This window comes from Cebus imitator, unplaced genomic scaffold, assembly GCF_001604975.1.
Source record: "Cebus imitator isolate Cc_AM_T3 unplaced genomic scaffold, Cebus_imitator-1.0 Scaffold71, whole genome shotgun sequence".
In the NCBI taxonomy this organism is placed as follows: domain Eukaryota; kingdom Metazoa; phylum Chordata; class Mammalia; order Primates; family Cebidae; genus Cebus; species Cebus imitator.
The window spans coordinates 1,354,862-1,369,865 of record NW_016107386.1 but is presented as its reverse complement, the minus strand read 5'-3'; the positions used below and the strand labels follow the sequence as shown (position 1 = coordinate 1,369,865).

The 15,004-nt window shown below is 48.4% G+C and overlaps 1 protein-coding gene across 1 annotated transcript in view; it reads right to left on the bottom strand.

The window, feature by feature from the left end:
* Nucleotides 1–5,137: 5,137 nt before the first annotated feature.
* Nucleotides 5,138–15,004, bottom strand: part of ARL3 (ADP ribosylation factor like GTPase 3) — a 38,972-nt gene continuing 29,105 nt past the window's right edge. The window contains exons 5-6 of the mRNA XM_037739559.1: nucleotides 14,352–14,537; nucleotides 5,138–5,416 (exon numbers count right to left, since the gene is read on the bottom strand). Of these exons, the coding sequence (XP_037595487.1) occupies nucleotides 5,369–5,416; nucleotides 14,352–14,537 (234 nt within the window). The 3' untranslated portion in view covers nucleotides 5,138–5,368. The remainder of the gene's footprint in view (nucleotides 5,417–14,351; nucleotides 14,538–15,004) is intronic.

The window sequence follows — 15,004 nt, the reverse complement described above, 5'->3', positions numbered from 1 at the left end:
GTTGACCAGGATGGTCTCGATCTCTTGACCTAGTGATCCACCCGCCTCGGCCTCCCAAAGTGCTGGGATTACAGGCTTGAGCCACCGCGCCCAGCCTTTCTTTTTTTTTTTTTTTTTGAGACGAAGTTTCACTCTTGTTGCCCAGGCTGGAGTGCAAATATCTTGGCTCACCTCAACCTCTGCCTCCCGGGTTCAAGTGATTCTCCTGCCTCAGCCTCCCTAGTAGCTGGGGTTACAGGCATGCACCACCATGCCTGGCTAATTTTGTATTTTTAGTAGAGACGAGGTTTCTCCATGTTGGTCATGCCGGTCTCGAACTCCCAACCTCAGGTGATCCTCCCACATCAGCCTCCCAAAGTGCTGGGATTATAGGCGTGAGCCACTGTGCCCAGGCTGGCCACACTTTTTCATTGTACTGCACTGTTCCTTTCTTGAGCAGGGAGCATTGGGAAGGGTTGCCAGATTTATCAAAACAAAAACAAAAAGCCAGGATGGTCAGTTAAATTTGAATTTAAGATAAACAATGCATGTTTTCTGAGTGTTATACTGATGTCCCAGATATTATATGGGATATACTTGAATTAAAAACTATTCTTTGTTTATCTGAAATTCAAGATTAACTGAATGTTCTATAATGTATCTGGCAACCCTAGGCCTTCTTTCTCCTGCTTCTAGCTACCAGCTAGTTCTGCCCACAGCTTGCTCTTTAAAGGCTGGACGCAGTGGCTCACACCTGTAATCCTAGCACTTTGGGAGGCAGAGGTGGGCAGATCCCCTGAGTCCAGGAGTTAGAGATCAGCCTGGGCAGCACAGTAAGACCCCCATCTCTACAAAAAATTAACAAATTAGCCAGGCATGGTGGCACATAACGGTAGTCCCAGCTACTTGGGAGGCTGAGTTGGGAGGATGGCTTGAGCCCGGGAGGGATGAGGCTGCAGTGAGTTGTGACTGTGCTACTGTACACCAGCCTGGGTGACGGAGCGAAATCCTGTCTCAGAAACACAACACACACACACACACACACACACACAGGCACACGCACACACGAACAAATGGTTAGGCCCTTTGGGACTGGCTGTGCTATGTCTCTAGTCTGCTGAAGGGACAATGAACTCTTCTGCCCCAGAAGGCACAGCCTGGGACTGCTGCCAACCCTGCCACCTTCTGTGTAACTGGGCAGGTCTTTTCCCTCTCAGAACCCTCCTTAAATGGAAGATCCAGTCTTAGGTACTTAAGTAATTACAAGTCTCCCTGCAGGCCCTAACTTTGCTAATTATTTCTTCTCCCCTTTTCCTGTCTGCTGGGCCGGACCTGGCCAAGGATGAAACCCAGCCTATGGTTGTGCTGTGTGAGCAGAGGACACCCAACACCTGGGGCAGGGAACCCAGGGGAGCAATGCTCCTCAGAGGATGAGGGGAGAAGGCAGGGGGCTGAGGCTGCTGGGTGACGGGCCATTGATTTTTTTGTGTGTGTGCGCGACAGAGTTTCACTCGTTTCCCAGGCTGGAGTGCAATGGGGCCATCTTAGCTCACTACAATCTCCGCCTACCAGGTTCAAGCAATTCTGTTGCCTCAGCCTCCCAAGTAGCTGGGATTATAGGCGCCCGCGCCACCACGCCCGGCTAATTTTGTATTTTTACTAGAGATGGGGTTTCACCATGTTGGCCAGGCTGTTCTCAGACTCTTGACCTCAGGTGATCTACCTGCCTTGGCCTCCCAAAGTGCTGGGATTACAGGTGTGACCGGCCACGCCATTGACTGTTTTTTCCTCCAGAGGCGGCAGCTTGCTAAACATTCAGAAGCAGGTTCCAGGCCCCACCTGCACTTAAAGGCTCTGTGATTTCAGGCAAATTCCTTAACTGGGGCAAATGTCTCAATTTCCTCCGCTGCAAAGGGGACTAACGCTCCCCATGGCGGGAGGAGGGGAAAAGGGGTCTCCCCTTCCCGGTTTCAAATTCTGTATTTAGACTGTGCGGCACGTAGGAGAGGCTTAATGAAGGGCCACTGTTATTGCTGTTGTTGGCATCCTATATTATATATCTATATCCTTCTGGAAAAAAACCTCTTGAAGAAAGCTAACCCCTGAAAGGACAAACACATTGCAGGCTCTCTGAGCTTCGGCAAAGAACACAACACATTCCAGGCTGCCTTCATTCCAGCTAAATTTTATTTGTTGGATTTTTGACAGACGTCTAAATTATACATTGAGTTTTCCACATGACCAAACACCACGTCTCTTCCTTTGATTATCATTTTCAAAAGGGATTATAAAAAAAGAACCTTTTGATGGATCAGACTGAACCCTGAAACCACATGGAGTGCAGAGCTAAAAATAAAAGGAAGTAAGAACTGGTCCCCGAGAAGGAAAGGAAAGGGAAATCAAAGCAAACTCTGACGGGAATGGAGAGACGAGTCCTGGTGAGGGTGACATGGTGTCACCCTCCAGGCCAGGCCGGATAAGGAGCGGCCAACAGTGAGGGTGGGGCGCAGAGTGGCACAAAAATAGCCACTACTTTAGTCCAGAGGGGAATAAAGAAATTTGTCAAAAGCCAGGAGAGAGGCGTGGAGACGGAGGGAGGGAGGAAGGGGGCAGGACGGGGTCCTCCCAGCAGCCGTGGGAGCTGCGGACTCCTTTAACCCTGGCACATTTCTAACCGCCGGCATGATCGCTGACTTTCAGCTGTGCACCGACATGTTCCCCAGCTCAGCCCACATCAATGACACCCTTGTTTCCATGGTAACCAAGGGAGAGTGAAGGGGAAAGGGTGTATTGCACAGGGTGCAGGGAATCTAGCCAAAAGCAGCCACACGGGCTAGGTCGGGAGGAGAGGAGGGCTCGAGTTTTTCCCACAACTGGCTGGAGCACACACCACGGCCCCTCCCAGGCCTCGCCTGCCCTCTGGCCCCCAGCCCTCTGCCCCGCACATTCAGATGCAATCGTTCACAGGGCAAAAGTCTGACTCAGACTCACTGGAGGTGGGAGGAGGGGAAAAGGGGTCTCCCCTTTCCGGCTTCAAATTCTGTCTTCTGGTCAGGGGGCAGGAGTGGGCAGGGGAGAGGCAAGGGGACTTTAAAAGCATTTTGTTTTTAAATGGGAGCTTTCAAACTCTGCCTTTTTCAGGCTTCTCTCATCTACCCCAGAGCCCCGGGAGGGTTCAAAAGGGCTCAAAGGGAAGATGAAAGCGTGTGACATCTGCAATGTCTCTGAGTCTCTGCAGCTGAAGAGCAAATCGGAACATTTACAGAGGCCGTTATCAGAGGAGTGGCTTCTGCCTGCTAGCGGAGGCCTTGGGAGGGCTCTTTAAAACACTCCCTAAGTTGGTGGCAAAAGAACAAACATATTTTACAGACCATCCCCTGCCAGAGTCAAAGTTCCATTCTGCAGTGTTCCAAAATTGTGGACCTCCAAGCAGGCATTTTGCCCCTCAGTTAACTTGTCCCTGATGAACTATTCAGAAGGAAAAACAATTTTCAAGTGCTAGAGCCACATTTGCAGCCAGGTAGAAGGGGGATTTCTGATTCCTTATAATTCTGTGTTGCCTCTGTTCAAAGTAGGAGCAGGAGTTGGGTGAGCCAGAGAAGCCAGTGGAGGAGGCTGCAGAGAGCAGCTAGCTCTGCGGTTTAGAAAAACCTCACTTTCTTTTGTTTTGCAAGTCCTTACAGGTCTGTCCACAGCAACTCCGGGACACCTTTTCACGGCTGGCTTTGTTAATGACTTTCACGCCAGACCGCCTTTGAAACTAGCTATGCCTCAGTCTCTGCTGTATGCTCTTAGCCAGAAAGAGCTGGGAACTGAGGGCCAGGGGCTGCGGTGGCCCCTTCAGTCTGCTCACAAGCCCTGGTGGGCTTGGGAAGCGCCACCTCCCAGGATGAGAAGGCAGCTGGCCCCCAGGGACCCACCAGTCCCTGTACAGTCTCTTATTCATTCTCTGAAAACCCCTGAGCTCAGGCACCAGAACAGAGTTTAATTCAGGAGCCGGGTGATGTTCTGGCCTGTTTTCCTGTGTTTGAAGCTGAGGATTTCTGAAGGCTCAGGGAAACAAGCTCTTTTTGCAATGAGGGGCAGGAGAAATCTTCTGCCATTCCTCTCCAATCAGTCAACAGAGGACAGACATTCTGCTGCAGAGAGGCAGAGGAGCCCAGCAGCTGGGGGGACTCTGGCTTCCCTGGACACAACTCCTGCCGTCACACACACCCGTGTCCTCCCCAGCAGAAAACCCTCTCCACCCAGGAGCATCCCACACCACCAAGTTGCCAGCACTGTAGGAATCGATCGCTCTAAAAATCGATCTGCCTGGCTTTTCTCAGTGGGGCAGGTTCATGGTAAAGCTGCATTTATTTCTAAAATCTGATAGCAGCGGCCTATTGTGATCGTTTAAACAGAGAATTCTTTGAGCTTTAGAAATCCCTTCTATAGGATGGCCGTGGAGAAGCCAGCTAATCTCAGAGTCGGCTGCTCACTGCTCCACTGAGCTGGAGAAAGCCTGTTTACGCTAGCCTGAGCCCTCGATATGAGAGCTTTTTAAGGACCTTGTAATTTTTCTGGAATTAAACCTCCCACCTCTCCTTACATTCCAGATGTCATTACAGTCAAAAGTCATAAGAATTTGCTTCTCTGTGTGGCTGGCTGGGGTGGGGGCAGGGGCGGGTAGGGATGGGGTATGTTTCTGTAGTGACTTATTTGCAAGAAAGGGGTTTTTTTTTTCCTGTCCAAAGAGTGAGGATTACATACGTAGTCTCCGACCTGCAAGATGACGAGATGATTTAATTATCTGCCTTCTCCCCAACACCCCCACTCAGCAGCTTCCTGCCAGACAGACTGAAGCCTGGCTGGGTTGGTGATGGTAAAAATCACTAACCAGCACCAGCAAACGCTGTCTGTGGTTAAACCATGGAGGGAATGTAAGGGATGGGTCAGTAAATAAATGAACTCAGCAAAGCTGCTGCTGCTTCTTTTTCTTTCTTTTTTTTTTTTTTTTTTTTTTAAAAAAAAAAATTTTTTTTTTTTTTTTTTTTTTTTTTTTTGAGAGAAAAAAAAAAAGCCCACTGGAATTGTCTAAACTGCAATGCAATCTCTTGCTCATTTAAAAGATCTCATTTTCTAATCATGTGCTTTGAGACATTTAATACTATTTCAATTATGCAGAGGAAATAATATAATTCCTTTATTTGAAAAATGATACTGAACCTCAGAGATCAGTTAAATCTACTGCTGGAATGGGGATTCTTTCTAAACTGTGCTGTTCCCTCTCTTCAAACAGCTGTAGCTGTACACAGATGGAAAAACATTTGGTCAGAAAGCAGCAAATTAGTGTTTTTCAGGACCGAATTCGGCTCCCGCGGCTCCTGCGTCTCCATTCGTCTAGATTTTATTTCTTCTTTGCATTGACATTTTTGCAGACCCAGTTCATGCCATCCTTTGAGGGAAATGGGCAGAGAAAGGCAGTGTTAGTTGTAAGAAAAGCACCACACACTCCAGCTTGGAGGTGCAGGCAGTGGGGGTCCCTGACCCTCCCTCCCAGACCACCAGCTCAAGGGAGTTTGCTTGTCTCAGGGGCCCACCTGGGTGACCAGGGACAGTGACCTCCCAGGAGGGGGAGGAGGAGGAGGAGGGAGGCCTCCTAGAGCACAAGAGGGAGATGGGAGGGGGAATGCCCAGCGCCTGAACTTGAGATGGGTCCTCAGGAACTCCCTCTGAAAAAATAAACACATCTGCCTGCATCCAAGGCCTGACTGAGGAGCTATCAGGACAGATTCCAGCCATTTTTGGCTTTTTCTAAAAGCTGACCTTTGCTGGGCCATTACATTCAGTAAGCCACCCTTCTGGTGCCCCAGTGTGTTTACAGTGTGACAGTGTACACTTGGGTTAAATTAAATTTCTTTTTGGAAAAACAAACCCACCACAGTGTGTGTTACGAGTCACACACCAGGGCGATGTGCATTTACTTCTCACCCTGCAGCACCAATGGTAGGTTTAAAAGGGTCTGGCCCGCTTCTTACAGCTTTAAGCACCAGCATACAGAGGGACTGGGGAGAAGGTTCCCTTAAAGGCACAGTGACCTTGAAAACACCCTCTCTTAGAAGGCTGGAGAGGGACCAAGGTAAAAACCACACAATGCCTACAGCCACCTGGCAGGTGGCACGATTCCTACTGATGCCAGGCCTATCAGAGGTGACCTCCTTTCCAACCCCCTTTGGAGCCAGACCTGGACACTCTCCCCTTCCCTAGAGTCTCCCCAACCTTCAAGAGTGTGTGGGGTTCCCTCGGAAGCCCAGAACAAAATCCAAGGTGGCTGCTGCCATGAATCCTTTTCCCTGCATCTGTGACACAGACTCACAGGTCCCAGCTACATTTGCACACATCAGCCATACTGGACACGCCACTGAGTCCCACATTTCCTGTGGCCATGGATCTAGCTGCTGAACCTGAACAGCTGAGACAGCTTACAGTAATAAATATCAGCTGACACCCTTGGCCATTCGGAACATTAATCCCATAAACAATACATCACTGCAAAACAACCAGCAGGCATCCTCTCTCCCGGCTCATCTGACCGTCACCTGAATTTACAGTGATTACAGCTCCACCAGTTGCCGTCAGTGCACTTGGGCAGCAGAACCAGATAATCTGACGGCTGTCCCAGAGCCGACCTCTGACCTTTGCCAAGATGAGGCCAGCCAGGCCGAGAGCCCGAAGGTGGACAGCACCTGGCAGCAGCAGGGGGAAGGGCAGAGGAACGCCGGCTGAGATGGGAGAAAGGGGGACTCTAAACGCATCTCTAATTACAACTGGGTCAGCTACTTACACTGAGAAGCCAAGGCCAATTTTAAGACCGTTTTATGAAAAGGATTAATTTAAAGAGAAGCATGTTTAATTTTAGTAGCTAATTGGTTTTCAGGAAAAAAAAAAAGATCACCTGCCAAGAGACAAAAAGATTTTACAAATAAAAGAGGGATGAATAAGATAAGCATCTCCTCTTGCCTGGGAAGCTGAATAGCTCAGCACTTACATAGCACTTCCCACCTTCAGGAGCCCGTGCACACTCTCAAAGCTGCGCACCTCAACATCCTCTCCTCCACGGAGGATCGCAATCAACCGTCTTCGCAGAGAAATCAAGGACAGTGTGCCCACACTATGTGAACAGCGCTTTGCCTTTTTTCTTGCTTTATGGCTGATTAAGGAGAGATTATTGTATGTAACTGAACATGAATGCAGGCAAAAAGATAGGAAAAATATTTACTCAGCTGCAGGAGCCCATAGCAGAAGGTGGAGGTCATGGGGCGGTTTTATGCTGGGTCTCTGTTATGGAGGCAAAGGAGGGTTCAAACGGCAGCGCCCTGCTGAGGGGCAGTGTCCGGTGTCTCCAGATGCCTATGAGAGCCAGCCGTGGCGAAGCCCTGCCAGCCACTGTCCTGCCAACAGAGGGCGCGTGGAGGCCAGTCCCTGCCAGCTGACTCCCGGCCTGGGCCCCTGCAGCTGCTGCTGCAACCCTGAGTGTGGGAAGCACAGGGAGCGTAAACAGGGGACCAAGTCCTGTGGCTGCCCTGGGCCCAGGAGGCCCCTCTGATCTGAGGTGGCTGGGACTTGGGAAGTGGCACCTTTCTTGTGCTAGCCAGAAGAGAACTGGGATGGAGGTGGGAGGGGAGGGGAGGCTGTGGCCAACAGTGGTACCTCTGCGAGCTTCAAGCTGCCCCCTGGAAACGAAAGGCAATGGTGGTTCCCCCAGGGGAGCTTCCTGTCAGACTTGCTGGAGGCTGTATTCTCAGAACCTAGCATGATGTCCAGCCCACAGCCCACTTAATACACATCATTTTTTCAAATTTTTGAGATGTAGTCTCGCGCTGTCTCCCTGGCTGGAGTGCAGTACCTCAAAATCGGCTCACTGCAACCTCCGCCTCGTGGGTTCAAACAATCCTCAGCATCCCCAGAAGCTGGGACTATAGGGGTGCACCACCACGCCTGGCTAATTTGTGGTATTTTAGTAGAGATGGGGTTTCAAAATGTTGGCCAGGATGGTCTCCATCTCCTGACCTTGTGATCTGCCCACCTCAGCCTCCCAAAGTGCTGAGGTTACAGGTGTTAGCCACCACCTGGCCAATTTGCTTTTTTTTTTTTTTTTTTTGAGAAGAGTCTTGCTCTGTAGCCCAGGCTGGAGTGCAGTGGCACAATCATGGCTCACTGCAACCTCCGCCTCTCAGGTTCAAGTGATTCTCCTGCCTCAGCCTCCTGAGTAGCTGGGACTACAGGCACGCACCACCACGCTTCAGCTAATTTTTTGTATTTTGGTTGAGATGGGGTTTCACCATGTTGGCCAGGATGGTCTCGATCTCTTGATCTTGTGATCTGCCCGCTTTGGCCTCCCAAAGTGCTGGGATTATAGGCATGAGCCTCTGTGCCTGGCCAATTCACATCTTTTAAGTCAATCCTTGTAGAAGCTTGTGAAGTAGAGTGTTATTTCTCTATCACAGCTGAGGAGACGAAGGCACAGGGCAGAGCAGGGCAAAGGTAAGCTGTGGTGCCCAGTATGGCACTCCAGAGCTGCTTACCAATTCTCCATGGATGTGGGCACCTGCCGGGTAAAGGGCTCTGCCCCAAGGTTAGAGAGGAGCTGAGAAGCACCCTGAAGATAGGAAAGGGAGCAATTCTAGTTTTATCCTCCTCATGATTTCATGAAGCTGGAGTAGCCCCAACCAAACCACCTGCATGCTTTGCTGCAGCTCTGATAGTGCCAGAGGCTGTTATGGGCCAATCCGTTCTCAAGATTCCTGGGCTGTGGGTATCTGTGTACGCGGAGGCCTGGCTATCTACCTGGCTGCACAATCCTCACATACTAACCATCCACCCAGACCACCATCTTCAGTGGAAATGCTACATTTAGAGACAACATACTTGCAAGAGGAGGAACCGTCTGCTTCTTATGTTTAAATAAATGTTCCACACCACTCTTGCTTTCATCTGGCAAGGAAGGCTTTTTTTTTAAACAGACAACTGAGAAAAGGTGATCATTTACTTGAAGTAGGTTACTGCTCTGCTTCTAAAGAAGGAAATGAACTCATCGGTTTGTTTAATGGTTGAACCTTTATTGTTAAAAACTGGTTTGACCAATTTTCTGCACATTTGATCTTCACTATGGGGATGACAATCTTACGGTAGGGAGGAACAGTCCTCCCTGCCTTCCTCCCTGGACCCTCCCCTCACCAATCTTGCTGAAACTGAATTTGAATTGATTAGTTTCAATTCAATAATAAAGGCTAAAGAGAGACATGGAATTTCAAATACTGAGCTTCGTTTGGCCTCCTAGAGAGGCAATAAAGTTCCCGATGTCACAATATTATTCCTTCTACAACCACTGGGAGAAACAGCAGGCCACCCCTAAGCATAGGGTGGAAACACTCCTCCTAGATTTCTGCATCCCAGGAGTTATGGTGCACTGCTTCTTTCCAAGGGAGGAGTGGTCCCTGACTGCGCTGCCCTTTTAAATTTGATCTCTGTACATTGCATCCATCACTGCTCGGTAGTTGGAAAGAAGCAGTGGCAGCCATGGTTGGGTGGGCCTGGCTTTTAGAGCTATGCTGGCTACATGGTCACAGCAGTAACTGCTTTAAGATGACGAGGTGCTCGGACCCTTGCTGAGCAATGCAGCCTACCCCGTTGTGCCATCAGGCCCTCAGGGTCAAGGAGCAGCTGGATGCTGTGTACATCAAATATCGCTTGCTATTAGTATTTTTTTCTGGTGACAAAGGGCATTGCACCACCAAAGAGGTAGCAAAATCGCATGTCCCCAGACAGCTTTCATAGTCTCCAGAAAGGTTTGAAAATTTAAAAATAAACCTGAGGTCTGACTCACAGATAAGCAGTTCCATGGACACCTGGAGTCAATAAGAACTGATGCCAGGCCTAGACAGAAGTGATAAATGTCGTTTTTAAAAATATTGGGCTGGGTGTGGTGGCTCACGCCTGTAATCCCAGCACTTTGGGAGGCCAAGAAAGGCAGATCACCTGAGGTTGGGAGTTTGAGACCAGCCTGAGCAACACGGAGAAACCCCATCTCTACTAAAAATACAAAATTAGCCGGGCGTGGTGGTGCATGCCTGTAATCCCAGCTACTCAGGAGGCTGAGGCAGGAGAATGGCTTGAACTTGGGAGGCAGAGGTTACAGGGAGCCGAGATCATGCCATTGCACTCCTGCCTGGGCAACAAGGGCAAAACTCTATCTCAAAAAAANAATATATATATATATATATATATACACACACACACACACATATTCAGCTGGGTGCAGTGGCTCACGCCTGTAATGCCAGCACTTTGGGAGGCTCAGACGGATGGATCACCTGAGGTCAGGGGTTCAAGACTAGCCTGGCCAACAATGGTGAAACTCCATCTCCAGTAAAAAAAAAAGTACACAAAATTAGCCAGATGTGGTGGCAGGTGCCTGTAATCCCAGCTACTCGGTAGGCTGAGGCAGAGAATCGCTTGAACCCAGGAGGCAGAGGTTGCAGTGAGCCGAGGTCACACCATTGCCTGAGCAACAAGAGCAAAATTCCATCTCAAAAAAAAAAAAATTGAAATTCTGTTGACATATTTGGGAAAAGACCCCCAAGTCAAGGAAAAAGAAGCAAAACCAAGAAATGGGCAAGTAAGCATTTAGTGTTCCTCTGGAAGCCGACTCAGGCACGGCTGACAGCTCAGTGCTCGGGCTGCTCATGTCCCTTCTGTGGATGCGAGGCAGCTGAAGGCCTATGTGACCTGCTCATGGCTCCTGTCGCCAGGAGGAGATGAGGAATGTGGGGCAGATGTCACAAGAAAAGCGGAGCATGAGGGGTGGCCTGGAGAGCAACACCCTGGGAACGTTCTGCTGGCTCAAGGCCATGGGAGGCGGCGAGTCTCTGTGGTGACCACAGCTGAGCTCAGGTTAAAACTGTGGATCTCTTCAAGAGGAAATTCAAAGCCAGTATCATTTTAATCACACACACCACACACATGGGCACATACACACTCACAGTATTTTAGAGAGAAAATGTCTTCAAATGCCTGAAACTGTAACAGCAGGAAAAGCTGAGGTTTGGGGTTCAAATTCAGGTCTGCGGGTAAAGGAAGGATGGATTTCTTGATACCTTTCTCTGATTCTAAGCCAGATCCTTTGTTCACTACTTTCTAGACACCCAAAGGTGGGAGAAAAACAAAAGACTGAGAGTCCCAATGCAGGATGTTTCATCTCAGGAGGGGCCCTGGCAACCCAGGCCTGACCTCGAGGGCGCAGAGCGACACTTCCTCCATGTTGATAATGGAGTCTGGCTGAGGGGGGTTTCGGTTCTCCCTCCCAGACATTTTTCAGTTTCTCCTCTTTCTGCTTTCATCTACTTGACATAACTGGTTCTCTCCTCATCACTCCCCTGGACAGTCCCCTGGACAGTGGGCCTCTAGGCAGGACAGAGTTTCCGAGACTGATGATCTCCTTCCGCTTCTCCTGCCCTTTACCGACTCTCCACTCCTGATGGTCTCCCACGAAAACCTGCTTTAACTACACAGTGGGCTGGCCTCCCAGTCAGCACCGATCAGGCAAGAAACCCTGGTTCCATCCTCTCTCAAAAGTCAATTTCCACATCCGAAGCAGGGGCTGGTGAACAACACGTGGTGTTTCCCACCCCTGTAATGGCTTCATATGTGCCAGGTGGAACGGGACCCTGAAATCCATCCCAGGAATCATTAACATCCATAGTCTCAAATCATGTGTTTAAGCTACTCAACTAATGAGAAGTGAAGTACCTGCCCTACTTCATCCACAGGGGGGCGTGGCTGTTCCCTAACTCACCCCTGTGAGGGTGCCTGTTATTCAGCAGCACAAGACGGGTTTCTTGAATACGTTTTGATTAAACAGGTACAATGTAAATAGAGATGCTGTCTTTAAACACCTGAAACTGAAATTCCAGGTCCTTTTTTTTTTTTTTAAAAAAACTGTTGTACATTTTCTTTCAGGGTCGTTAGAATCACATGTCACCTGACTTTCCTATTTAGAGCCTAACCATTTTTTGGGCCAGCTTTTGGGGGGCAGACTGGGGTGGGAGGAAAAAATATGAACTTAGGGCATTTCAGTAATTATTGCACAGTTTTCATGTTTGAAAGCAAACCTGAAGCCATCAGATCTTGTTGACACTTTTCTAGTGAAGTCTTTCATTTTAGGAATATTTTAAGCCCTAATAAATAAAAATCACTGAAGGCCTGTACTTCAACTAAGCAATGCTGGAAAGGAATTCCACTTAAGTGACTCTTTTTAAGGTAAAAACCAGGAAGCTGGTGCATGGACAAGAGCTTGGGTCAGAGGCACCACCTTAGGGAGGTTGGTACACAGTCAGCCAGTGGCTTACAGCGAAAAGCATTTCCATAGCAAAACTCCACGACCTTTCTCTAGTCCCCAAAGGTTACCAGGAAAGGACAATAGACAGCAGATTCCCTTCTTAATTAACATTTTTATTAAATAACCCATTTCAAATAATGGTTAAATTCTCTAAATTTATATCATTCTATTAACCATAATCTAATCTCATTAACCTTGAAATCCCAGTCTTAACTACCCAATTCTATACACCATGGTACTATCTACTAAACTAATTAAGTCACCTTCAAACTATTTCTCCTCCATGCAAAAATCATTGTTATTTTTTTCCACATAGTTTTTTGTTAGATCTCTCTTGGTATCACTTCCTGTGAACTTGGTTGCCAAAGGCCCCGATCTGGGAAAAACTTTATCAAAATCAAATCATATACAGTAATCTCACTCTACTCACTCAAACTGGTTTATTCTGCAGCACTCCCCTTCTTGTCCCCAGCCCCACCCTCTAGCTGCCTAGTAGCTTGCTGCCTCTTTTGTGGCCTAAAGATCCTGTGAAGGGCACTGAGTGTCTGCGGTAGGAGCATACAGCTCTATGCTTTAATCTCCAACCGGGAGTTGGGGGAGGGCTGGGGGTTGGGAAGAAAGTGACAGCAGCTCCCTCTCTACCTCCAGGCTTCTCTAAAGCAGTGTCCTTGACTTTAAATGCCACGACTCTAAATACTGATTCTTGATCACTCTAGTCCTCCATTTCACATCCGTAAGCAGAAGATATAAAAGGCTTACTGTTAATTCCGACTTTCTTTTTCTTCCTTTCAACACTCTGGTCAAGCAAAAGAGAGATTCCAGAGCTGTACTCGCACTTTCTTATGAGCATGCACACAAGCTCTACTGCTTTTCTTCAGCCCCACCTTCATGAGAGCCCCCAATCCCAAGATGTTCTCAGCTTTCTAAATTTGTGTTCTAAATCTTTTAGACAGGCTCATGCAATTGGAGTAAAATATGTTAAGACAAAATTTGATTTATTTTATATTATTATCATTTTTTTTTTTTTGAGGCAGAGTCTCGCTCTGTCACCGAGGCTGGAGTGCAGTGGTGCGACACTGCAACCTCTGCCTCCCAGGTTCAAGCGATTCTCCTGCCTCAGCCTCCTGAGTAGCTGGGATTACAGGCGTGAGCCACTGCGCCCGGCCTTGATTTTTAAAAACGCAGCAAGGGTCAGGCAGGGTGGTTCATGCCTATAATCCCCGCACTTTGGGAGGCTGAGGTAGGCAGATCCCTTGAGGTCAGGAGTTCAAGACCAGCCTGGCCAACATGGCAAAACCTCATCTCTATTAAAAATACAAAAAATTAGCTGGGCATGGTGGCACATGCCTGTAATCCCACCTACTTGGAAGGCTGAGGCAGGAGAACCACTTGAACCCAGGAGGCGGAGGTTGCAGTGACTTGAGATTGCACTACTGTACTCCAGCCTGGGCAATGAGAGCTGGTACGCAGTTCCTAAGTACAAAGCATGAGGCTTTCTGTTAGCAGAAGCCTCCCAGTGGGAAACCAACTTGAAGCAGCAGGAAACAGACACTAACCCTAGGGGCAGCGGAGCTAACCAACAGAAGAAACAAAAAACATTTCTAGGATAACTAGTACATGTACAGTTTTTGGTGGCCATCACCTTGGAAGTATGGGCATTTAGCATTTGTAATATTAGACATAACGCAAAACCCCAATCCAATCTATCATCAAAGAATCCTAGACTTAGAACAATCTTCAGTCTTCTGTTCTCACATCCTACCCAGTGGGGAAGCTTGCTGCACATGTGCGGCAGCTTACCTGTGGCTCTTTTGGAGCACCTCATCATATCTGATTGGTTGCTAAGCAGAAAAGAACCAAACTTCTCCATGCCCTTCTCCATTTCATATCTTGAAATGGCTCATCTACCCATCAAGATCAGCCTAACAAATGAGATAGACCACCTCAGTTAGCTGTCATGTTGCCAGGTGGCCAAGTCTTCCTGTAATCTCACCTGAACGCCCTCTCCTGTGAGAGCTGAGCAAGACTGGATCTGCCAGACTCGGTCGCGGATGGTATGCAGGTTCAGTCCTTCTGCAATTTCAGAGGCAGGGGCTGCTGTGAGCAAATCCTGCTTATTAGCAAAGATGAGCACAGGCACGCAACTTAGTTTTTCTTCCTCCAGTAATTCCGCTAGTTCCTAGATTTAGAGAAGGCAGAGAGAAGGAAGGATAAAATCTATGATATTTAACCATGCACTTCCTTTTTTTTTTTTTGAGACAGAGTCTCGCGTTGTCACCCAGGCTGGGTGATAATTCTGTTTCACCAGTCTCTATCTCTAAAACATGCATGCACATGCTTCACAATGGCGTGATCTTGGCTCACTGCAACTTTGGCCTCCTGGGTGCAAGTGATTCTCCTGTCTCAGCCTCCTGAGTAGCTAGGACTACAGACATGCACCACTACACCCAGCTAATTTTTGTATTTTTAGTAGAGATGGGGTTTTGCCATGTTGGCCAGGCTGGTCTACAACTCCATATCTCAGGTGATTACCCACCTCAGCCTCCCAAAGTGTTGGGATTATAGGTGTGAGCCACTGTGCCCAGCCTTACTAATTTTTTATATTTTTTCAAACAGAGTCTCACTGTGTCACCCAGGCTGGAGTGC